We start from the raw sequence: 26,721 nt of genomic DNA, 5'->3' as shown, positions 1-26,721 counted from the left end.
AAAGGTTTTACGAATCCTTTAGTCTAGATCAATTTAATTTTCTACCTTAGCACTTCATGTAACTATATAAATGTTGCTTATTTTGTGGAACATCTGAGAGCTTGAAGATGGTTTAATGTAGTTAATGAACAAGCACTAATATTTTTGTCCTTTTTGCTTCTTTCTGGTTAGGATAGAATCACCTTATAGAATCACCTGTTTGATCCTCAACTTCACTTTCAGCAAGGGATAGATGCCAACGACACACCTGCAGTGTTTTTCTGTTTATTTTGCTCTGCAAGCTGGCCTTCTTCTGGGGAGCTGGGAGAAGTATTGCTGTCGCAAAGTGGGGTGGGGGGGTAGCAGTTTCTAAACTGGAAGACGGTGAGAGATTTGAGATGTTTTGCGCTGTCTGAATAGGCAACTTTCAAAGTATGTCCCGGAAGATGGTTGGGGATTTTGTACTGTAGCTGGCAGAACCGTGGTTGTCCAGGGGAGAAGAATGGGTGGCACAGGGCAGGAGAATCGATGAATCGGATCAGAACTGGCATTGATGGAAGCAGGCGAGAGAAAGACAGAGCAGTGGACAAAATGCCCTCTGATCAGAGTGAATTCAGAGTCCGAGTCCACAACCCAGGAGTCAAGACTCTTGGATTGGAAGGCAACCAGCTCCCCAGTTGAACATACAGTATGGCTGACGTCATAACTCACAGAGAAAATAAGCACTTTCATGGAGAGGTCCCGGCTAAACTCGCACATTTTGCAGTTGCTTTCTGATTTTGTTAAGTGATATAGGCGAAGGAGCTCAGCGCAGCAGAAATCAGTTTAGAAATAAACAATGAGAGCTGTTGAAACCTAAAACCTACTGTAAGTTACAGCAGCCTGCATGATACCTTGTGCCACAGCTGAGAAACCTGGAAAAACACATAGGTCAGCATTGCCTTCCCAGATGTCCTGTACATTGGATGTTTAATTGTACAAGATTAGGCAAAAGTTGCTTTCTGCCAGTGCAGATTTCAGAGGCTAAATATGCACAGCAGTTTCTGGCATATAATCCTGGTGCAGTTGGTTAACATACAGGGTGTCTACAAGTGTCTGGCACTATTTCTTTTATCCTGTTTGGCTGAAGTGAAAGGGGTGTGCTGATCCACTAGCTACAGTAAGTTTTTCCTCTTCATCTGGCTGTGCCATTTTCTTTTGCTCTTTTCAAACTTGAACACTGTCATGTTTTTATCACTGTGGGACTGTAGCTCCTGCAGCACACTTTTGCTTACAGATTACTCGAGGGTTAGGGTTAGCTCTGGGCCGTACCATAAGGTGGGCAGGTTCAGGCCTGGCTAGTACTTTGATGGGTGACCAACCGAGCTCACCTGGTGCTGTAAGCTTGTAATCTACTCAATGAAAAACGTAGATGTTATTCAAAAGCCACTGATGCCAGTCTTCCCACAGTCGCTGAAGACGAGGGCAGTACTCAAGGGCTGGAGAATGGCTAATGCAGTCCATAAAAAGGGTTCGGAAACTGACCCAAGTAATTCTAACTTCTCTTACATGTAGGCTAATGGGGAAAAAAGTACAGGATCTAAACTAGAAGATCACCTCTATAAGGACATATTGTCCTAGGGATTAATCCTACAGTAGGTCTTGCCAAACCAACTTGTTGAAGTTCTTTGAACAAGCAACATGGCTTCACATAGTGTGTATCATGGTGTACTTATATGTTCAGAAGGCTTTTGGTGACATTCTTCATAAATTATTAATTCATAAGACTGTGGACATTAGGCATTTAGGGAAACATGAGAGTCTGGATTGAGGATTGGTTATTAAATGAAAAATAGAGGTACATACTGTATAAGTGCAGAATACCCCAATTGGGGTGATATAATCAGTCAAGTACTGCAGAGTCTGTACTACAACCACGGCACACAGTGATCTAGATTCCAGTATCTTTGGGAAACTAATCAAATTTGCAGATGATGCCAAAATTAGGAAGAGCAGAAAACACTACAGAAGCAGGAAATAATTCAGAAAGATTTAGATAAGTGGCCGTTTTTATCACGATAAAATGTTTTGGCAGGTGTTTGCCTGACATTTATGAAGATGAACTTCAGGAAGACACCTGGCAGATGATGTTTACTGTAGATAAGATCAGGTTTTGCATACAGGTAGTAAAAGTATAAACTATAAATAGAAAATGGAAAAAGCTGAGCCAGAAGAGGCTACTTATGAAAAGACTTAAGTGTCTGTTGACACAACATTTACATCTTCTAGACAGTGTGGGTAAGCAACTAAAAGGGCAAACCGAATGCTATGGTTCTACAGTATATGCAAGGGTATATACAGCGCCTGTAGAGAGTCCACATACAGTGAAAACCAAACGCTCAAACATTCTGAAGAGTAATTACAAATGAACATCTAGACAAATGAGTTGGATAAATGTAGTGAAAACTTAGTTATACTGTAGCTTTGTATTATTTTTCACTTACAAATTATGTTACAATGTGTAAATAAAAGTAAAAAAATCTGTAATAATACGTTTTATATACTGTATAAATCACCTCCCCATGCCCATACACAGCGAATAAGAACGTATGAACTGATACTGAATATGTGACTTAATAGGAAAAGATATTGACACGCCCAGTAGACTTCTGCAGAATGAATCACGAAGCAGAAACAGGAGGCCCCTTTTCATTTAAAGGGTGGTGGGAGAGAGGAACTAGCTGCCCAGCTGTGTTGTTGAAGCTGATATCCTGGTCTTTCAAGAGATGGCTGAATAAGATACTGTACTTGGATCAGTTAGTAGCTACCAAATGGCCTCCTCCTCTTGTTTGTAACTTTGTGCCGAATAGAATACGTTAACGGTTCTGCTAGAACTAGCTTCTCCAGCCCTAATCACCTTTAATCTAGGCATCTAGGTCTCCTTGAGGGATTCTCAGAACTGAGCAGATGACTTGCTAGGTTCATTAAAAGCTGACAGGTGTTGCTGATCTTTAGAAACAGGTGCCCTATGACTGACTGGACCAGGGCTCTGCAGGACCAGTGTTGGAGATCCCAGTGCTAGAAACCGCTTCACACAGTCCTCCGCAGAATGGGACTCCATTCAATCGGGTTTCTTGGTCATCACCGCCACCTATAGAAGCTTCTACCCCTTCAGCCTCACTGGTTCCCTGTGGGGCTCACTTCATGGAAATCAGGAAGAGTAAGGAGGGGACTAGGAATTGCATTTTGAATAGATTGAAAGGTGCAGACGGATTTATTTTAGACACTGTCTTCACAGGCAATTTGGTACTTAGCTCTGTGAAATCTGTGAATTCACTACTGAAGTAGAGCCCTATCTATAACGTTAATATGGTATCAATACAAAGCCCTAGCTGGCTGTATTTAAAAGCCCTTAACAGATGGAGCGGCTATTTGTCTTCATTATCCCTGTCATTGTGCACTATGCGCTTGCTGTGACTAGCTTATAAGTTCTAATAAGCCTAATGCACATGCACTATTAATCAAAGATCCCTGTGACAGACTGTGAAAAGATTAATTAACTCTGGCCCTGACTGATGAAGGGAATATATTAGGCTTTATTGTGCTTTTAAATTGCATTGGAAATAGCCGTGTAGAATCTGACATGGCCATTATTCCAAAGTGCTAGTTCATTGTTTTTCCCTGTGCCCTATTGTTCCTTCGTTATTGACATGCATGTTAACAGTTGCTGTTCGTGTTTGTGGATAGAAAGATGTAAGGCAGGAGTTACAAAGACAGGTGGCCATTACTGCTTCTCTGGATGCACGTAACTCAACAGGGCACGCACACACACACACTCACTCACACCAGGACCAATTTTCCCAGAAGCCAGTTAACCTGCCAGTATGTCTTTGGACCATGAGAGGAGACTGGAGCACCCATGGAAAACCATGAGAACATGGGCAGAACATGAACACAGAGAAAGCACCCCAGAAAATAAACGTGGGCCCCCTGCACTGTGAGGCAACAATGCTGACCACTGTACCACCGTACTTCCTTTCACACGACAATCTCGGAATCGAATCTGGCTGACATTTGAAAGGTCCCTTCTGATTATCTCATTTTCTGGGCCAGTCATTAGATTGAGGGATTCTGCACATCCTTGCCCTGTCTCCTCCCTCAGACTGAAGGGGTGCTGTTCCTTTAACCTGCCTGTACTTGATACTGCTTGGAGGCTCGAAGTTGGAGTCTTGTCTTTCTAGGACAGCAGTCACTAGTGGCCGGGGAGGTGCAGCGGATGCTACTTTGAACGAACTTCTGAATGTTTTTCAAACGCATCCGAAACTGTCTATAATAAGAAAACCCTCTAAAAAATTAATTGCAAAAAATGATTCCCAGTGCTTAATTCTGTTATTTTAAAGTCTCCTCCTTTTTTTTCCATTCCACTTTGATGACGGCAGACGTGACTTTAGCGGCATCTCTCCATGCATGTCGGGTAGATTAACTGGTGATCACAGATGCACTTTATTTAACATGTTGGCTGAAAGGGATCAAGCTAAACATTCTGCGATTTAGAACGGATATGAGTCAGTTTGGCAAGACCAGAAAGAGGTGAATCTAAAATGGACTACTACATGTCTGCTGCAGGCTTCCTACAATAAGACATACCCGAGAGGAGGGGTAGATGATTTGCAATTGTATTTGTCTGTGGATGTGACCCTGCCTCTGTGGGAAGTTAGAAATTAAGAGCGGTTCCAAAAGAGACCAGTCCATTTGATCCATCTGGCTGGCTTGGTTGCTAGTAACTAAGTGACCCATTTAATCTCCTTAATACCATCAATGCCAATTCATTCATATAGCGTATGCTGTCTTGCTGTACTAATGCTGCATACGTCAGCTTTGAGAAACTGGGTTTAAAATGATCTGAAAATATTTGGTTCAGAGTATTTTAGGTCACTTTTCCCATTGATTGTGAAAATGGGGTGCGGCTAAAAAATGAAGCAATTCAACACGATGTGCTGTGTTGTTCCTTGTTTTAAAGAATTTCTAATATGTTAACTGATATCTAACGGCTTTGAATCTTGTTTAGAGATCCAGATGTTCAAAAACCTCTTTCAAGTTGCATCTGGCTAACCTCAAGGGACTGCAATCCAACCCAATGTCATGATCGATGAAAATGAATGTTGTTATTGACATGGCAGGAAGCTATAGTTGCTTTAGAATGTTTACAGGGTAGCTGAAAATATATTAAATACTTTATGAGATAATGCAACTGATGTATGAAAAATATAATAAGGAGGGAACAGATTGTCATTAGCAATTAATACATCCTGGGAAGCTAGTTTGCTTCCGTTTCCTCAAAATCTGCTTAAGGGAGTCACTTAATTGTTGCAGGTCAGGCAACTTTGACTGGAAGATACCAGCTAAACTCCTGTCCCTGATATCCAGGTAGCTCAAGAACAGCTGAACAAATGCATTATTCAGAGCATTGCCTCCCACTGTCTCGCATGGCGTCTGCTTTGTTTTTAAGTGCTGTCTGGTTGTGGTCTTTGGTCTTGTATTTAACCTCCTCCTCTCCCACCCTTCCCATTTCCGATTCACTGCCTCCAGGAGGAGCTGAGAGGATTGGTTTTGGGAATGGGATTAGAGACCAGTCTGCTGGAGTTTCTCTTGGCTGGAGAGAGTGGAATGGACTTGATGTGTTGATGACTGGACAAAGAGGCAGGGCAGCTGGCCTCAAACGGTCTCTCGGAGCACTGTCTCAGTGTAACATAAGCAAATCATTTGATCAACGGATCATGTGAACATGAAATCAGCATAACCTATATGCACCCAAGAGTCTGTGCAAATCAGGGGGAACTTGAAAATACTGTGCTCTCCTATCTCCAACAAAAGAGCTGATTATAATGAGGCCAGTAGCCAGCCCTCGAATGATTAAAAGAAGAACTGATTGTAGGATAATCTTTTATAAGCTCAGTGGATATCAGATAGTAGGGCTCACATGCGGAATTTAACAATATCACTTTAGAGGTGCTCAATTTAAATATTCCTTTCAAAGTGAGTTTCAGTGTAAAAACTCATCCTGTACAAGAGTGTTGGGATAAGAAGGAAATCAGATGGCTACCATGTGGTGGGGCGTGTCATTTGAAAAGTGCCAAGCTCGTTTCTGCGTATAGGACAGTTCAAATCCACAGTAAATCACGAGCAGATAAGTGTAAAAGCATTATGGTAAAATTTAAACTTTGTTTCGACTTAATAAAGTCTTTTTAAAGAATGGATTCCCTGGACTTCATTCCATAATGGGGTTAGAAAAGTGTCTGTTCACACGACACCCCTTTCTATTAAAAATGAGCCACCTGATTCGTTAAATGCTGTTACAAAAAGGAAACTGGAGCCCTTTTTTGCACTGTAGAGAGAGCGAGCAGTTTAGTGTTGGGGCCCTGGAGATGGTCATCTTGTCTGGCTGGTAGTAATTCGGAAAGAATCCAGAGATCAGGTTTGTAGCTTTTATTTGATTACTTAACAGTCTGTGAAAGCCTGTATTCCAGATGCTTTTCACTTGCTCTTTACTTACGCTACAGAAAATGCCAGCTCAGAGAAGCCTGAAGTGAATAAGGAGTGAATCTCGCTGCCATGTGCTCTTTTCAATTGTGCCATCGTTAGCTCCCTGGCAGTGACGTTGCAGCTGGTTGATTAGTCTCGTTGAAAACGCTGTCTGGAGAGCCGCAGGCAGGTGAAGAACATGGCCTTTGTACCCTTGCTCATGGCAACCTTTTAACTGCCTAAGGATTGCTTCCCTGACGATAGTGCCTTCTGTCTGCCTGAGAAATCCCAGTGTTAAACATTTTCTAATTCTGTCCAATACTCAAAATAATTTGCATTGGCAAAGTCAAGCATTTTTCTGAATCGGCTGCACCATGAACCACAGACCACAAAGGGAAACTAAGCAGAAGTGCATTGGAAACAGAACAGGAGGCACTCATTTACACAAAGGGTTGTGGGGGTGTGGAACAAGCTGCCCAACCATGTTGCTAAAGCCGATACCCTGCCTTTTGAGAAATGTCAGAGACTCCTGGATCAATTGGGTACGAGCAACCAGATGAGCAGAATGACCTCCCTCATTGTAACCTTTGTACTGATTCTTATGCAGTTAAATGCTTGTTAAGCACCCCTCCGTTTCCTAACCACTTCATCCAATTCAGGGTCACAGGAGAGCCGGAGCCTTTCCTGGCAAGCAAAGGGCACAAGGCGGGATACAGCCAGGATGGGATACCAGTCCAGCTTAGGGCAGATAAACACAAACACAGGCACATATGCACTCGCACCAGGGCCGGTTTTCCCAGAAGCCACTGTGGAGTCAAGTCTACTCACCTCTCACTGGCTCATGGGTGGCAATCCTGATCACACAGTCCGTGTTCAACCCCACTGTGAACTCTCTGACTCTCCAAAACTGCATATCATTCAAATGCAAACTTCTAGAATCAGCAGAGTTGTGCATATTATCCAGTTCTCAGGTTTGTAATGCAAACTCATCCAACGGGTTTATCCTTTATTTGAAACTGAAAGATATTTTCCACATTTTAACTTTTTTCTACTAATTCAGGTTTTCATATTTCTCACCAAAGAACTTTATTCTGCTAATCTGTTTGTATTTAGGAAATAAATCTGTATTTTATTATCATGAATGGGGTCAAAACAGTTGTCCCTCAGCATGAGACGGAAGGTGTGGAAGTTTTGAAGAAGGGACCTATTACAATTTGCATTTACAATTTTAGAAAGAAACAAGTAAACTGCAGACAGCAGCACATTTCCACAGGTCCGTTTTCCCCAGAGTGCTTTGCGGTACTGTTGCTGTGCGCGTCCTTACTTGCGCAGTTTTTGCTTATCAGTGACTTTTATTACGTTTGTGCCTCTTGTGCGACTCGGATAGAGCCTCGTTTCCTGTGAGCTGGCACAGGGTCTTCCACAGAGGAAGTCGAATGCGTTATCACAACTGCCAGCCTCCTCAATGATGAGCTCTCACAACCTGAGGGATGTACTTATAAGGCAATGAGACAGCCAGTGAGAGAAGGATGAGCTCCCTTCTGCAGCATCTCTCAAGGCAGGGTGTGTGTGTCGGTTTCAGGAACTCGGAGGCTGGTTGTTGTGTAACTGCTGGCTGTGACTTTGTGTTTCACTGTGCTGCATTACTGAGGCAGCAGGCAACCACACAGCATTTCACAACATGAGCAAGGCTGCTTCGATTGTGAAAACTGGAGTTTCAAAGCTGCCCCTGAACAGAAATAAAGCACAGTGAATTAAGCCTTTGCTAAAGCATATTACATTAGACTTTTGTCAGGCAGTGGTGTTTTTTCATGAAAGTGCTGTTTTATAAAACGTATTTAATATTTGCCATTTATCTGCTGTTGATTAAAAAAATCCTGTAACCAGCACTGATCATTTGTTGGTTTTCATTGCCATATTTTGAAAAATAGCAGGGTCTTAAACTCCCCATTAGTCATGCTCTTACTATAATCACCCACATTTTTAGCTGCTTCGTACACATGCCTCAGTTAAAAAACGGAGGTATCTAATATCTTTGACGTGTCTTTGATAGGCCACACTAGCTAGTTCTTTTGTAATGGAAAACAAGTGTACCAGGCTTGCGGTTTTATTTTTAATTAAAAACTGTTTAGCATAGCAGCAGGTTCTGAAAATGGGAAGTGTTTTCTATTCTCTAGATTTTTTTTGTTCTGATACAAAATATATTTGTTCTTTTGGTCTTGATTAGGTTGCATTTCCTAATTTTACTCCGTATTATCATGGTGTGCACTTTCATGTCAGTGGCAAGCCTTGAGTGCTCAAAATTGAAGGAAATGGTTTACCGCCTGAAAGTTTTCTCACATTTTTGAGTGGAGGAGTTCAGAGCATTTAACAACTTGTGAATTGTAAAGTGTTTTCAAGTCTTGTGCCAGAAGAACTGAAAAGGGTTACAGAACCCTTGAATCAAAGGTGTTAATAGATTTAAAAAATAAACTCCTACTACAGTACGTAATTCACAGCAAGTTATTCAGCTGCCTCTTGAGCTGATCAATGAAGCTGATGCTTCAAAGACAAGAACAGGGATATTCAGGGGGGGGCTTCTGGGTAAAAATCTTGTCTCCATACATATGTGTCAGACCAATATGATTACTGCCGATTTTAAAATTCAGTAGAATGTTTTAAAAGGTTAATAAAATGTAATTGCCATTAAATTAATTTTGCGTTTACTGGGGGGTACTTTTATTGAAGGGGTGTTAAAAGATTCCTTAACTCAGGATGGGAAATAAAACTCTGAAATGTGAGTTTTAACGACTAAGTGCTGCTCGTTATCTGGTTAACCTGACCCAGAGGGCTGTTAAGTCTATAATAAGAACAGAATAGTGTCTGTAAACCCTGTCTAGTTTACATTGAAGTATTTTCTATGATGCCTCCCACTGCAGATGGAAAACCATTTTTTCTGTCAGTTTGCCCTAATTGCTGACTAGTGTAAACGTTCTTTTATCTGCCCAGCTATAACAATTTCCGTATGGGTCCCAGCAGTATCTAGATTGCAGCCTGTCCTGGCAAGGGTGCAGGACTTTGCAGTGGAGATGAGATGTGCGATGATGTGAACGTTGTGCTTTGGTTACTTGTGCTGGGACATGTGACCCACTGGTCTGTATGGATTTCCACAGTGCAGTTTTCTCTGGGAAGACCCTATAAATTCCCTGCATTAATACATTTGTAATCTGCCTTTCTTTGCAATGTCAATTCATAAGCTTGCATGTTTGATTCTAGAAAATGTTTTTCAGAAGGCAGTCTCTAAAATTAATGAATGTAAAAAGGGTGATTTATGGCTCCCTTAAAACTCTATTTTAAAGTGTACTGTACGTTTAGGAATAAAAATGCAATCTTTCAAATTGACCTTAAACAGGCTAATACTGGGAGAGCAAATCGCCCAAGGTACAGTTTTTCCAGTTGATCTAAATGTTGAAGCTCTGAAACAAGGACTGAAGGACAATGGAAAATTAAAGATCAAGTTTATTTAGGAGTGAAAATTGAAGACTCGTTTCACACAGAGAGACGTGCAGTGTCTCGGGCAGTCTGCTGAGCCATGTGCTTAAATCTAGTTTGGCACCTTCCCTCAGGAAATGGCTTAATGAGATTCTGGGATCAATAAGTTGAAAACAAGAAACATGTGTTTTGATGCTTTAGTAAAAGGTTTTGTCCACCCCAATTTACACAAACTAATAAGTTAATAAGAAAATATAATATGTACAGTGTGGTATATTAATGTGAAATTTGTAATAATGGAATTATTTTTAAAAGAGAGCTGGTAACTGTTGTCTGAAGGTTATGCATCACTGATAAAGTCTTTTCTCCCATCTGAGCCAGTTTTTGGAAGTATTAAAATAAATTATTCTAAACAGAAAAAGAGAGAAAAGGAGAATATACTGTATGAAGTAATAAAAATATTGGGAAATATAGTGCATGTATATTTGTTTCTCTAGGTCTGTTGTAATATCAATTCCTTGTTTAGAGTTCCTTGTATTGTATAGAACATTTCGCCCTTAAAACTCACTTTCAGGTGCTTCTGAAAAAGAAGACCAAAATAAATAATGCTGTGAGACATGATTTGTGCTGTCATATGATTTTTCTCAAGTATTTAACATGATTGTGAGAGAGATTTCTTTCTGGTGATTTAAAAAAACAATTAAGTTGCAGTGCTGTTTCTAACAATTAGTTACTATTGGTGCTTCCTGCTGTAATCTTGAACTGCTCTGACAAAACACTTGATTTCAGAGGAAACTTCCACTTAGCTTTCCCGTGATTTCATTTTTTGTAACTTGTGCCATATCGTATTGCACACTCTGTGTTGTTTCAGCACTGCTGATGGAGACAGGAGTAGGCACAGACATGGGCAGATGGTCCTGCAGATATTTATATCAAAGGCTTGGATGTGCAGCGCTGTGTGACACGTAGCCAATTCCTGATTTTGAGAGGAATTCATTTTAAGAAGGCAGTGATTCTTTGTTCTTAATTGCATAATTAATTTGCAGGCATACTAGCCTGTCCATTGAAAATTATTTATGGGATGACTCATCATTATTGCTTGCCATCAGTTGTATAGAAGGAACGGTTTGATTAATTGAGTTTTTGGGAGCAACTCACACCCCAAAATACTAATTTTGCATTCTTTGTATTGTAGTGCCAGTACCATACATGGCTTTCTGTGTGCAAACAGGTTTTTCCATTTTTTAATCCTATTGAAGATTAAACGCTGGGTCTGTGTCTTCTATTATGTGCTGTTTTAATGCACGTCCCTGTGCACTGTGAGCTTCATTGCAGTAGCTAGCTAGGTTTGCTGGTCTGGAAAGGAAGTTGGATAAATGGGATCCTACAATGAACACTTTGTTGCAATGATAATTCAAAGAAATTAGCGCTCGTCTGAATGCCTGAGCAAGCGTGAAAACCCAGCCTGCAGTGTGCATTCAGGCAGCGTGGAACCATATAAGGATTTATTGAAAGGTTTTGTGATACAGCAGGTTGGTGGCATTGTGGTGCAGGAGTGAGCATTGCTGTCTTGCGGCACTGGGTCCTGGGTTCAACTGCATGGAGGAGTTCGTCTGTTCTCCCAGTGGTTGTGTGGGTTTCCTCCGGGTGCTCTGGTTTCCAGACATGCTGGGAGGTTAATTAGGCTCTGGGAAACTTGGCCCTGGTGTGAGTGTGTGTGCCCTGTGATGGACTAGGATCACAATGTGAGTAAGCAATAAAAAGGGCAAACAAAATGTTGAGCTATACAGTCAAATGTTTGAAATTCAAATCAAGGGATGGTATGTGCAAATGATCAAATATAGGAGTGAAGGCTCATTTGGAATATCATGTACAATTTTGGTCATAGTGTTTCAAAAATGATATTACTGCTTTGGAATCAGTAGATTCCAAAGAGAACAGGGGACCTGATTCACCTGTTCAGAATCCTCAAAGGCGCTGACAAAATCGACCCAGTGTAAAACACGAACCAGATGGCTGGAGAGCAAATACATAAGTGCATTGAAAATTGAAACCCGGAGACGGTTCTTTACCCAAAGAGTTGTGGGAGTGTGGAACAAGCTACCCAGCCATGTGTTTTTAAGCCAATACCTTGGGCTCTTCAAGAAATGACTGGAAGATATGTGGATTATTAAGCAGCATACACTATAATGGGCCAGATGGCACTCCTCTCCTTTCATTCAAAACCATTCTTATTTTCTTAAGTGAGATGTTGCTATTTCCAACCGCAGGTAACAGATCCAAGCTGTTTACAACCGTTTAGCTGTTTGCGTTCAGTAAGAAAAACGTGTCTAGAGTAGCAGCTCTTTGGTTACAATAAAAAAACAGGATGTTAAACCCGCAGAGCGAGAACAGGACATGTGAACCGTGTGTTCTGACGTAAAAGGAACTTGGTCTGGGTGGCTCCAATAAAGTAACGAAGATTTTGGAAAAGGAAGGCGGAGTTCACCATCTCGGCTGTCTCGCATGCTGTCTACTACCTGTGCATTGGGCTATATACTTTATATACTCCTTGGAATGACTTCCTTTCATCAGTTTAAAACACAAGAAAAAGAAAGATTCAGCTGAATTTGTCTGAACCCTAAAATAATGGTTTGAAAATTCATGTTCTTAAGATGTTTTCTGCTCAGCTAATGTTGGAGATCTTTTACTTTTATTATTGAGGAACTCCTTTGTAATTTTACATTTACGACAGTTTAAAGTGGTGAAAATGATCAGACGTGTAGTTTAGTCATTTTGCTGCTTATGAAAAGCATTGGAGAATAGCTCTTAATAGTAGCTCTGTCCATCTCGGTGGTAATCACAACTGCAGCTTGCAGGTACAATATTGGTGTTGTAAGTTTTAATTTGTTGGCTTCTCATTTATTGCACTTGGAGCAGAAACTCAAGAGTATGTTTTCTGTCTGCAGGCGAGCTTGTGTCAGGTTGGTGTGCGTTGCTATGGAAACGCGGCCGAGGCCTGCGAGGTGGCGGATGTTGTCAAGATCGCCATTTCTGTCTGTAGTGGAAATGTTCCACCTCAGTGACCTGTTTTGGAGTTTCATATGCAAGAAAATATTGGTATTATCATAGCAGAATGTGTAGTGAGACAATATGTCTGTGTGGATTTCTGTACAGACAACACTGTTCCGAAAGCCTGCAGCAAGAGCTGATATGGATGGCTAAACATGTTATGCATTGAGGCATATTGAGGCAAACCTGTTATGTATGGATCTCTCTCATGCGAAGGCAGTGCAACAAGAAAAAAAAAGCTACAAATGCAAACTCGCAGCCACAGGTGAAGCACAATGACAGTGGAACTGCAGGAAGTTAATCTTATTGTTTTAAAAACCTCTTTGGTAGCCGATCTCCGAATGTCCACTATGACTTGCAGTTAATATGAGACACACCCAGTGCTGCCTGCATGAAGTAGTGCCTCGCAGTCCACATCCTCATTCTTGTGCTGTCTGCTGCTTTTCCTTGAAACCTCTGCAATACTGTAGATCCCAACCCAATCCCCTTTGTTTCTAGCGTCCAGACTCATTTGAATCTGAAATGTCTGTACCTGGGGCAGCACAGTGGTCTGCATTGCTGGTTTGCAACACTGGGGCCCCGGGTTCGACTCTTGGGGTGCTGTCTGTGTGGAAGTTGTATGTTCTCCCTGGGTTTATGTGGGTTTCTTCCCGTAGTCCAGAGGCACACTAGATTATTAGTGATGGTAATTAGTGAGCATAATACTCACTATTATATTATAGTAAATAATGAGCTTAATATGTCTGTATCTCTCGAAGTCTCGCAGGGAATAATTCTGGATGCTTCCTGTTTGCTAACTGTCTGAACTTCGTGGGTAAGGTACTTTTTTGGATGGGAAAAGAGATTTACTTTTAGAGCGGGTTGTCTAGTCGTGGTCTTGGAGGACTGGTGTATCTGCAGGTGTTCATTTCAGCTCGGCTCTTGAGCTAATGAACTGAATCCGCACCTTGTTGACTTAAGTGGGTCGCCCTTCCATTTTGCAGTGCAGAAATGAGTCATTTTAGAGGAAGGGGGCATGTATGCATTTGTGGTTCATCAGATAATGTCAGGTGCTCTGCACAGCAGATGGCAAAAAAAAACATCACTGGATTCCAAATTAGGAGCGGAAAGGGGAAAATTTAAAAAAAACTGTTCAATAAAACCGCTCATGTGCAGCAGTCCTGGAGGAGGCTGAACTCATACTCCGCTGACAGCATTCCTAGACACCTGATGAGCATTCTGCAGAGGCCTACAGGCTCACGCCGCTGAAGGGCAGTGAGAGGGCAACAGCCAGATGGACCAGGCAGCAGGCAGAACCCAAGAGGGAGCAGAGAACAGAGATGCATGGGGATCCCACCAGGATGACATATGGCTTGTGCCAACCAGCACAGGACAGGGGTACGCTGTGGTTCGGATCGCCACAGGCATATTGTCAGGACTGAAGACTGTAGAGAGAGACCCTGAAGTGTTTGATGAAGAATTCTCTAACATCTGGTTTGGGAGAAACAACAGCCTGGCACCACCTGGAAGACAGTGAGGAGCAGTGAAGAGCTGCTGGAAGTGTGGTTAAACTGCGTGACCTGTAGGTAGCGAGTCTTGGGTCTTCAGTGTGGACACTGCTGTTGTGTCCTTTGAGAAAGATCCTGTAATTTAGTCTTCAATGTTCTAGTCAGCCCGCTGTATTTGTTAGCCAGAGGGTTTACCACAGTGGACTGAAACACGAATTGGTCAAATCAGTGTGCTCCATTCACTTCATCCATCCAGATATTTTAGAACTGCTTCTTTCAATACAAGTTTGCGGGGGAGCCAAAACCTATCCCAACAAGCAACAGGTGCACACAGATTCAAAACCACACGCACATGGGGAGAACATACAAACTCCACACAGACAGCACCCAGGGAATTGAGCCTAGGGCCCCAGTGCTACGAGGCAGCATTGCTAATGCCTGCAGCCACTCCTCATTCACTTAATGCAATTGGAAATTAAGATTAAATAAAATATCATAAACCCTTCTGGTTAAGATTCTGGACTTCCAGGCGGGTATCCCAGAACAGGAATTGTACCCTGACTGCTGCAGTACGCCAAGCTGTGCAAGTGGGTACCCCGTCTTTCTACTGTCCCATGAAAGGGGGTGTCTTGTCTTCTCAATATACTGAGCACAACAGACACTGACCAGATGAGCTGCTCTGCTAGGGTGTGGGAATAAGAAAAGAGAGAAGAATGATTGACACATTTATTTTTGAGGATGGCCTTTTGAGCACAGACAGTGCCCCATGTCCTACCTTCTGCTTTACAGGAACTTCACACAAACTGTTAGCCTGGCAGAACTGGCTGGTCTGCTGTCACTTCTTCATTTGGCATTTACAGCTGGGTTTGAAGTTTGAAGGAAATCACCCAGTCTGAGAATGGTTTGTTGATGTGAAAAGGAGGAGTGCAGGGCATGAAACAGAAGAGGAACAAAAACTAATTAAGAGTCACTGTGAGATAATGCTGCCTTTGTAGGGAAAACAGCAAGCGAATCCTTAGGTTACAGTCTGATTTTCATTTTGCTCCAGACCTGAGGACAGTGCTGATAAATGCTCATTATGAAACGAAGCGGATTTTGAAACTTCAGTCTTGCATGGTTATTGTACTAATAAGTCAAAATATATAAAAAATTACTTATTGTAAGGTAACTCTAGGAACAAGAAATGGGAGCTTTACAAAACATAACATTTTTAATTCAGGAACAAAACTAACAAGCAAATCTGGTCTCTGCTTTCTCTTTCTTGTAGGACAACAAAACAGGTTCTGAAGACAAACCTGTTCAGCGCTCTAAGGTAAGCCTTTGTTTTTTAAAAAGCATGGTAGCATGCTGGCTTGGAGAACATGATGGTTTCCAGACACTAACAAACAGGCATTAATAATGATTAATAAGTCTTTAAGCTTATATAGCACTTTTCTGGACACTCCATTCAAAGTGCTTTACAGGTAATGGGGATCCCCTCCACCCCCACCAGTGTGCAACCCCACCTTGATTATGTGACGGCAGCTATAGTACATTAGTACACTCATAGACTTCAGGGATGAGTGCCCCCTACTGGTCACACTAACACCTCTTCCAGCATCAACCTTAGCTTTCCCTGGAGTCTCCCACCAAGATACTGGCCAGGCTCAAGTCTGCTGATCTTGAGTTGTGAGTTGTGGGGTGATACAGCTGCTGACATTACGCAGGTCTGTACAGTGATGGACAGAATTACAGCCTCTGTCCCAGAGGGGCTTGCTCGCGGATGAGAGGTTAAGGAGATGGGAGTGTGATGCGAGCTGCTCACACTGACAGCCGAGGTGCGTGTCGCAGTCTTTCAGCCTGAAGACCCAGAAGGAGGTTTGTGCGTCCTGTGAGAAGACTGTCTACCCCATGGAGCGGCTGGTGGCAGACAAGTTCATCTTCCACACGTCCTGCTTCTGCTGTAAGCACTGCAACACCAAGCTGAGGTAAGATTGCCCCCTGCTGGCACAGCACTCCTCCAAACTGCTCACTTAAAGCCTCTTTCCGATTTCTGTCCGCTCGCCCAGCGTCAGACTGCTTCGTCCAGGCCAGGGCCGCGGGGGAGCTGGAGTCTGTTCCAGCAAGGGACAGGCACAGAGGGGGTACAGCCTGCACAGGACGCCAGTCCATGGCTGGTCAGACAGACACACTCACACTCACACTCACACTAAGGCTACTTTTCCCAGAAACTATCTAACCTACCAGCATGTCTTACCACGGGTGAGAAATCTGACATCATCAGAGGAGGGCGGAGTCTGATGTGTCATCTGTAATCTCCTGACCTGTGTGTTTTCTGATCCCTTCCACAGCCTGGGCTCCTACGCAGCCCTCGAAGGCGAATTCTACTGCAAGCCACACTTCCAGCAGCTCTTCAAGAGCAAAGGAAACTACGACGAGGGCTTCGGACGACGGCAGCACAAGGAGTTGTGGGCCTCCAAAGAACCGGAGAAGCTCACCAAGACCGCGTAACCTCCGCCTCGGCCCCACAGCGCCCCCTACCCTGCCCCCCTGCTGTGCACCACAGAGACTCAGCCCTTAAACTGCCATCTTCTCCCACTGCTCCCCTTTCAAATTGTATCTCTTTTTTAAAAGAAAAAGCTTTTTAGAAATGGCATATCTTTATTTTAAATTTGTATATCCAGCCCAGGTATCCCACAACCAGCATTCCACAGAGTCACAGAGTGAATGTGAGATCAGCTAGCCCTAGAAACAGGAAGTGACCTTTCACCTTCTGTTTACTGACAGGAAGTGCTGCAATTCTTGCATCCTCAAAAGCACACAGGGTAAAGCTTGAGCAACCTGGCTTCTTTATTTTGCTGTAAATGTAGTATTTTAGATTTTCAGGATCATAAGGCTTTCCCATTACAGTTTTAGTTTTTAGAATTCTCTCTCAACACAATGTACTGTATTCCACTTTAGTGATTGCACTGAGTTTAAAATTTTGTCTTCTGAGGTACTGTCCAGGCCCTAATAACAAACCTTAAAAGTTGTTTAAAGTTATTTTACATGCTTGATTTTATGCTTCATAAAAAAATCTTCTAAATACATCAAGCAGTGATGAACCCTTTTTAATGTTTTCAAAACCAAAACAAAACATTGTTTTACCAAATAACTTCTCCATTAAGGCAAAAGTATCATATGCATAAATATTGATCCCTGTGGACCTTGACTAAGAAAAGTACAGTTTGGATAAAGTCCTCAGACATTTTGTATTTAACATAGAAAAACCCACAGGTTTAGGTGTAGTCGAAGATAGTGGCTGTAACCCTGGCTCTCAGGAAGAGCAGCCCTGACTGATATTCACTTAGTATTTGTTTAACTTGTAGATTCCAATGTATTACAAGTAGCTAGGCCTTTACTCATATGCCTTTAATGATTCCACATAGAACTGAATTTCTGGAATGAGAGTGACCACCCCTCTTAAGGATACACGGTGTGTACTAAATGCTTTTTAGTGCACTGTAAAAATCACAGGGTATTCTATGTATGTCATCAGTGGAAAACTGACATTTTTGTTTGTGTTCCGCAAATGAGTGGTTCTATTTGCTGCGATCAGTAAGGACAGCACACAACTCCGTACCTTTTAATACAGGATTGTTTTCTCATGTTCTGTCAGGAATTTAGTGAACCTGAGCTATGTACTGAATGTACTTTGTGACTTGAGCAAATTACTACATTTTTGATTCAGGAAAACAGGATGGCATGCAAGAATGCAGAAGGGTTTGTGTGAAATTATCTGTATGGACTGTTAAAACCTGTGAATTGCAAATTATGTCATGTTATTTACTAAACATTCTGTGCAATAGACTACCAGTAACGTGCTGGGGTTCCCACGTTGGTGAATGAGCACATTGAAATAGGTATTACAAAGCCAGGACGAATGAAGTTCATATCATCTGTGATCCTCCGTGCAAGCTCTTGCACTTTCTTCATTATTCTTGCTGTGCAGGGCATTCCCTCCTGCTCGTGACTTGAGGCCTCATTTCCCCACAACAGATTCTTCACAGTTAATATACACTCTTAACTTGCTGAAAGAAAAAAGAGCTTTAAATGAGCTTCAGGCAAGATGCGTATCTTTTTATCTTCGGTTGATGTGCACCTTTAAAATCAGGATATTAGTGAGAATAATTGTGCCAGGAACAACAATGTTGTATTGCGGATAAGCTTCAAAACAGTGAGATTTTGAGGTCAAATTATTCCATATAAATACAGCTCTCAAAATAGTTTTTTTTAAACTTTCTGTTTAAGAGAAGAAACCATTTTGGTATGAGATGTGCCATTTCCTTCTTTTTTACATTAATGCAGTATTTTCAGGAGCATGTCTTTTTGTTTCTGGTGGATTTTTGAAAATTAATGTTAATCCAGAGGTAAAGAACAACCCACAATTGCATGAAAAAGCCAAGACATAAAATACAATAAGAGACAAGCCATGCACTTAAAAACACTCCTTTAAATGACGTTATGTGTCGGTGTTAACCAAAACGACATGCAAGGCATACTCTGGAATAAATTAGCACCCATACCTGATCTCTTAATGGCTTCCCTGCAAGAGAATTCTCTTCCATCTAAAAAGAGCAGATATCGTGCTTCAGTTTTTCATGAAAAATCGCTTTCATTCATTGATCTTGATGAATTTATGCATCATGAGTGATATTATGATAAATATTGTGATCAGTTCTATGACCTATTTGTTGAATTTGTGTACCTGTGTCTTGTTGTTGGGTCACTAGTCTTTTTGTTCTGCACAGATACAGTACCTGTACATAATTGGTAGCTAATGCTCAGTGAAGGTACCTAGTGATATCATAGGTAACAGGATCACTGGCTACGTCAACCAAGAAGGCTTCAGACACTGTTTCTGATAGCTGAAGTGAAGAGAGTGGAGCAAGTGATAGCTAATTCCTGTCCTTTTTTGTCATCCTTTGAATTCCTGTCCAGTGAATGTGAATGGTTCTGTAAGCTCAGATAAGGATGTGTCTTCTTGTTCATTCTGCTTGGAATGCCACGTTAAATATTCTGAAATAAGAACAGGCTCTGTAGCCATTTCAGCTGGGAGGAAGAGAACTAATTGGGACATCGGCAGTGTTGCCCAGACTTCGGTGCCCCAGCCTACGCTGTATGTACTAGAGGCCCTGTCCAGCTCATTTTCCCTCCAGCTGGCTTTGAGTCCTCGTTTTAGACTGAAATAGTTACTACAGGAGGCATTTCTGAACATGCCCAAGGAGATCCTTAACTTCGGTCCCCTAGGGCCAAAGTCTAGCAATAAGGCAAGGTTTTGCAGTTCTCTTTAAATGATCAAATGCGTTAAACCCGGAAAGGGTTTCAGTTTTTGAAAGTTAAAGATGTCCTATTGCAAATGGGGAACTTAAGTACTTAAGGAACCCAGAAGAGACTGTAATCCCCTGAAGACTGGGGCTGCAGCCCCTGGTCTCAACTGAAAGAATCACGTGTGAGAAGAGGTAAAACATATGAAGTTTGATGATCTGAAACCCTGGAGTTTTTTAATGGAGGAGCGGTTCATATCATCTCTTGGTTGACAGTACCCTTCCCTTGCAGAATATAAACTACTCCTGTTCTGATATCACAGTTTCTGCATTTGGTCCACCATACTGGGTTACTCAGTTTTGTGAATGGTTGTGAATTGTGAGTGCAAACTTCTGAAAAGGGTTGGTTGTTGATGACTCTCTCAGACATGAAATATTGAGTGTTTTGATGACCTTTAGTGTCTGTTCCCACGTACTTCCCAGCAGTAGGGGGTGTCTGCAGTGCAGTCTGTGACTCTGCCAGGCTCAGTCAGTTTTATAGAGGCTCTACTGGGGAGCTGCATCAGTATGTGTTTGCTGCAAAGGAACAATTAAGTTTAATTCCTCACTGAAGAAACAATGTTTTGACATTTGAACCTTCTTCCGAACACGCTTGAAGCAGGATCAACAGCCAAAACTCTGTATTTCTTCAATGTGGAATTAATCTGTACTTTTTCCTTGCTCTTGTAGAGAGCTGTGTAAAAACCAGTGCCAGGTTAGAAACCAGCCTTATTTTGAGCCCTAGCTTTGCTGTTGGAGGCACTGAAAATTACATATCTAATACATGGATGGAGAGAGCACTCAGACATGCTCGACTGAGGGGAGACAGTGTGCAGATCCTCTGCCAGGCTGTGTTGTCAACTTCATCTCTCCTGTGGAGCTTCAGGGGTTGCAGCTGAGAGACGAGGGGATGACAAATTGGAGGACATGAAAGGAAAGCCATCAGATGCTGTTGGGTAAATTTTGCTTGTTTTCGTTGTGCCCTGTATGAACAGGCCTTGCGTTAACTCGGGAGGAAGTGTGTGTGAAAGAGAGGTGTGGGTCTGGGACAGCAGGCTGTGTGCTTCCACATGACCCAGATTGCGTGTTTGGAGTCTGTTCGTGTGGCGAGGGATGAAGGAACAAGTGCAAGACCAGAATCGCACAGAATCTCAGGACATGCAGCAGGCAGGGAACTACATAAACAAAAACCACAAACCAGTGTTTGACATTTAGGTGATGGAAAAGATTATTTCTACCTCACATTTCCAGACTGTGCTCAGGAACACAATCTGCCCCCTCAGTGGGTGGCATTGGACCTCCAGTTTAGCGGTATTTTAGTTTTATCAGTGCCCATAATCCAAGAGCAAAGTGGACTGTTGGCCAGTGGGCATCCTCAGTTTTTCTGTTTCAGGTTTCCTGTTGAAGCTGCTTAACTTTAAGATTGAATTTGCCTAGACAGGTACTAGACCGTTCTCCAACCCTGGTCCTAGAGCCCGCCAACCAAGTGGGCTTTAGAGGTCTCCTTAAAATCACCAGTTTGTAAAGACTATTTACAATTTCATTGTAACTACTTAATTTAACAAATCTCTGGCTTAGTTAATTAAGAAATTGTCTGGTACCCAAATATGAATACCCTTTAGCCCTCAAGCATCAGTGTTCTCTTAAATTAGAGAGCTTACTTGCTTAAATCTTCTAGGCGCCCTTTAAGACTAACTCGACTTGGGGTCTCCAGAAGCAGGGTTGGAGATGAGATGAGTCTGCCTTGATGATGGCAGAACAGTGTTCCTGTGTCTAGATACAGAAGGTGCTAACCTGATTGTCATTGGTTGACGACCGCTGAACAAGGCAGTACTATTTAGAATTTGAAATAGTACTATTTAGCTTTGATGTGTGTGTCCATGTTGGAAAGTTATCAGGGCCCTGCATTGATAAAGTAATTGCTAATAAATTGTATGATTAGTTCTGCTGAGAAGAGATTGTCGCACAGCCTCACTAATGTATGGTGCAATCTACTGAGCCGTTCAAGTTGCTCCATGTGGTGACCTCTCTAGCTGGGGCACTGTGTAAAGCCATTAGAAGGAGCTGTTTGGGAATTGAAGGAAAGAAGTGTTTTTCATGATATTAAGAATGTGAAATCTTCCACCAGCGTTATTCATAAGGTCAAAGCGCTAGTTTCATTTTGGATCTAGCCATTCAACATGGTACAGTATCCCTATACAACAGACACACAGGCCCATATTTATAACTTGTTGTCTGCCATATTAAGCAGAGAGCTGCAGGAAGTGATTATTTGATTATTTAGCTAACTGTTTACTGGGAGGTGATCCATGGGAGATTTACTCGTGTGAACCAGAAAATTTTAAAAACATTGTGGGGCATTCTGATGTAATTTAAGCCAAGTCTAAAAGTAATTTACGATATTGTGTACAGTTGTGGTCGAAGGGTTACAGAAAAGATATCATTGCTCTGTAATCAGCTCATAGAAAACCAACCAGTTACATTGAGGGTATAAGGTCCTTCTCTGACAGATTGGACAGAGAAGATTACGAGGTGACCTGATCAAAATATTCAAATTCCTCAAGACCATTGACAAACAATAAGGAAGTGCAAAAATAACTCAAGGCTCTTCTATACCCAGAGAGTTGTGGGAGTATGGAACAAGGTACCCATGTTGTTGAAGCCATCGGGAAACCGCTGGTTGAGATCCTTGAATATACAGTGTTTTATACTACCTACCAAATGAGCTGGATGGGCCAAAAGACCTCTTTCATTTGTAACCTTTCTTATGTTCTAAGTTCTGCATAAATAAGATGATTCATCAGCACCTTGTGAAAAAAGGAAATAATCCAATTCACCTGCTAAGAGAAGAAAGGAGTTGTTCACATGAACATACCTTCAGATGTTTTGTAGTGGTTGAACATGTACCGTATATCACAGCCAGTCAGGATTTAAATAATGATTTTTAATTAACTGTGATTGGAATTATGTAACATCTACTGTAGCACACAAGAAACTCTCCATGTCGGTGCTCTCCAGAATCATTCCTTGTTGGCTACTAGCAAACAGAATTAAGATATCATATTATCATATATCATATTGAATGAAGGGCGATGTAAACCGTTCCTTTAATCTTTAAAAGGTTTTTTGTTCTCTTATCAAAAAAACAGGGGTGAATTTATTGTGGTAAATGTTAAAATTGGTGTCTAGTGTAGAGTGTGAGAGAGAGCTCATTTTGGAAAGTTGCATAAATTGGACCTTATTGAACACAGTAGAAGACTTGCTCATCTTTAAATACTGAGGATAGAACTTTGCCACCTTTTGGAAGAACAGTGTATTGCAACCACGACATACAGTAAAATTAACTGGCTGTACTAGCAGTTCAGACGAGCTTTCAGGTGATTTAATTTTATGTATAGAACACATATGATTGATAATTTTAAAAGAAAAACAGCAGGTATTGATTACGTTTAAGAGTCTAGCCCACTCTGAAACTCCCACAGTTATGACAAACCTGGGAATCGTTCCTCACAAATGCTGTTCTTTTGTTACTTTTCCTCCACAAAAGGCCTCTCGGAGAGGATGGAGAAGACATGCAGGGATGTTTATTCTTGCCACACGATCCAACGGAGCCACATGATGCTCAAGCACCTGGCTCCGAATTCTCTTCACCCCTGCCTCCTGTGAGGCATGGAGAATTCTGTCCTTTTTTGGGCCAGTCTCTCCTTGAATTATCATTTGGAAGCATACATAAGAGCAGAAAGGTTCCAAATAACAGGAGGTCATTCAGCCCAGCCCAGCTCATTGTAATTGCTAGTTTGTAATTGGGTTTTAGTGAAGAAATCTGGGTGACGTACTGTTCTTAAGGCTACAGCAGCTGTGCCACCACTCAGGATTTGAAACCACAACCACCCAGACAGTCTATAGACCTGAACTCTTACCCATGCTGCCGTCCTGAAATGAGGAGCTGAATTGACAATACTTTGCACATTTGGATTGATAACTAAAATGTACATTAAATAAAGGAGGATACCTTTATTTACTTTATACAAATAAAGTAAAAGACACCTGTAAAGATGTTTAAGAACAACTTTTTGAGATCAAATGCTATATGTATACATATTTTACAGATTTCAACAAGGGTATAACACAAGCTTTTTCCATTCTAATATGCAACACAATTTAAGAATACAACTTGAATAGGACTAGGAAAATAGAAATTATACCACTTCTTATATACTGAATATACTACCAGCCCTCTGCCACTCACAGTGAATTTTTACTTGATCGTTTCTGTGCAGTCTGCTATTTTAAGATGATGATGTTTCACATGGACAAGGCCAAGAGAAGAATTGTCTGTTTTTTTTCATTCTGCATGAAGCAATTTTTAAAGTTCCTGTAATTCCGTACATGTTGTTACCTGTGTTAGAGAACTTGATCCTTGAACTGTAAATATTTGAGGCGTGAACTGTGTTTTTTTTTTGCAAATGCCTGAACCCTTTAGTGAATTAAAAAAGAAGGACTGTGAACATTGTTAGTTTTGTGTGCCATACCCCTGGGGTATTGCATGTCTCTTTTAAATGCTCACTTTTCTAAGGTATGCATGTTTTTGCACTGGTGCCAGGAAATGGAAGAAAAACACAAATAAATTGCTTTATCTGGTCTATTTAGAATGGAGGTTTACCAATGCTGGGGATTCAGTAATGTTTTGGCCGCAGTTCTCAAGCCCGGGGCTGGTGTGATCAATTTTCTTTAGAAAACAGATCTTACTTGCCTGCAGTAATTGGACTGGATGTTTTATTTGGCCTTTTAAGGAGTTTCCCATTCTTAAATGTCGTGGCTTGGGGTTAGAAGCTTAGGATTACTTCTGTACCAAGTGCTGGGTTTCTGAGGTCTCCTTTTTTAGCTGTACTGTTTCAGTGAGTCTCATCTCAGTTGTGTCTATGGTAAATGCTTGACACAGCAGGATTCTTACGTGTGACTGTACGTCTTTAACTGGCAATTTCTTAATTTTTCTCTGAGCTACTGAGGAGAACCCAGTCTTTCCAGGTTGATAGAAGTTGAAAAGTACTGATTTCCAGACATCTTTGCATATATACTGTATATACCTGGAATAGGTTACCTATCCTGTCCATAGCTGTACTGTAGGGTATCCAGCTCTTTTCACTGCACTCATTTATCAGTAATGGGATCAAATGGGAGATCTAATATCCTGGAATACTGCTAAGGAGCGGATAAGGAAGAGCTGCTCTTTAGCAAACCCACCGTTAAAAGCATGAGATGTTTTTAAAAACGAAGAAGTGCGAACTCTGCAGTCATTTGGAAGAATAAAGTGCAAGTAAGGGCTAGGCCAATTAATCAAGAGCTAAACTGCATGAAATTGAAGACACGGTGAGCCCCAGGGCTTGGGAATGGGATACTGTGAATCAGGAGCTGAGAGATTAGGATCCAGGCCTGTTCAGCCCTTAGCCTAGAGAGCTGTAGTGCCCTGTATTCTGACTGAGCGCTGAGTGGCTTATTTGAATCAACTGGGTTGATAATTCCGAGAAATGAACATGCCTTCCAGATCTGTAGGTTACTGGCAGAACTTCTGTACAGTACCAGGTTTGGACTTCTGTATTTTAAGCTTTTCATGGCGACAATTCTATTCTATAAACTTGATCTGTGGACTAAAGATGTGGCCTTATAGCACAAGGAAGTTTTAGGGATGTTCTGTTTTTATTTAGTTTTTTGTATGTTTTTGTATTTGATATTTGACTATAATAGTGGGAAAAAGGATCTCTACAAATAAATCTGTATGTGGGATTTCCTCATCGAAACAATGTCCTTTGGCTTCTGATTTTTTAATGTATTTTTCTTTTTTTACACGCAATAAAAAAATAATAAAAATACTGTGTGGAGGTTATTTGATGTGGACAATTAAGGGATATTTTATATTTGGTTGTACAAGTGGCCTTTCAAAGGCATTGGGACAGCAAAGTCAGATTTTGCTTATTTAGCTTTACACTCTTGCAATTGGAATTTGTGACTGAGATAAATATGAGTGGTAAGTACAGTATGATTTGTTATTTTTGGATTATTCCATTATATGTGTGCCAAACAATTCAAGACTGGACACTGAGGTGCTGCACTCATATACTACCATTCAGCTCACCCTTTCCTGCAGATCATAGGCATGGGGTAGAAACAGAAATGCATGGTTGGGATGTAGTTCATTTATTCATTTAGGTCAGGAGCAGGCAGGTATTATCCATGCAAAGCCAAACCTTTCTATATTATCTCAATTTTTAAACTTTTTAAAACATTTTTGAAAGCACATACTCACCTCCGTGATCAACAAAAGAATCCTTTCATTCGGGAAACTGATGGGTAACTGATCCATGATCGTCTGTATGGTGGATGTCTTGTTCTAGGCCGATCAGTAAAGTTCTACATTATTACTTTAAAAACTGATAAAAACTACATTTGTTCAAGAGTAGCTCAATATAGAGACAGGGATGGGTAACACTGATTCTCTAGACCCTGAGACTCATCCAGTTTTGGTTTCACTTTGGATCTTAATTATTTAATTGATTAAAATATTCGTAGAGGAGGTCAGATTGCTCTTAATTTCTTACTGACTAAAAATACCCGTTAGACTCTACTGGACTCCATGTGAGGAGAGTGGAACTTTTCTTCCCTGATCTAAGTTACATATAAAAACCTACTCATGTCACGGGTGGTTGATTCATGAAACCCACTGTATTATGATTCTGCAGCAACTCTGAACTCTACGGAAGCACAGCCAGCACACTCTAGGACTCGAAGGCACGTCATGTCAGGAGGGCTTGAAATCCTCAGACAAGAACTCTGAAGAGAGATTACAGTGCATTCTTTACAAACCCAAATTGTGATCATATATACTGTTTTAAGTATGTATATTAATGTAA

General features: G+C 41.4%; 1 protein-coding gene across 1 annotated transcript in view; it reads left to right on the top strand.

Moving 5' to 3' along the window:
- Positions 1 to 25,681, top strand: part of limd2 (LIM domain containing 2) — a 34,290-nt gene extending 8,609 nt beyond the window's left edge. The window contains exons 2-4 of the mRNA XM_088623222.1: positions 15,757 to 15,801; positions 16,320 to 16,456; positions 16,820 to 25,681. Of these exons, the coding sequence (XP_088479348.1) occupies positions 15,757 to 15,801; positions 16,320 to 16,456; positions 16,820 to 16,979 (342 nt within the window). The 3' untranslated portion in view covers positions 16,980 to 25,681. The remainder of the gene's footprint in view (positions 1 to 15,756; positions 15,802 to 16,319; positions 16,457 to 16,819) is intronic.
- Positions 25,682 to 26,721: the final 1,040 nt, after the last annotated feature.

Source organism: Lepisosteus platostomus, chromosome 28 (genome assembly GCF_059453375.1).
Source record: "Lepisosteus platostomus isolate fLepPlt1 chromosome 28, fLepPlt1.hap1, whole genome shotgun sequence".
Classification (NCBI taxonomy): Eukaryota; Metazoa; Chordata; class Actinopteri; order Semionotiformes; family Lepisosteidae; genus Lepisosteus; species Lepisosteus platostomus.
This window is presented reverse-complemented; position numbering and strand designations above follow the sequence as displayed.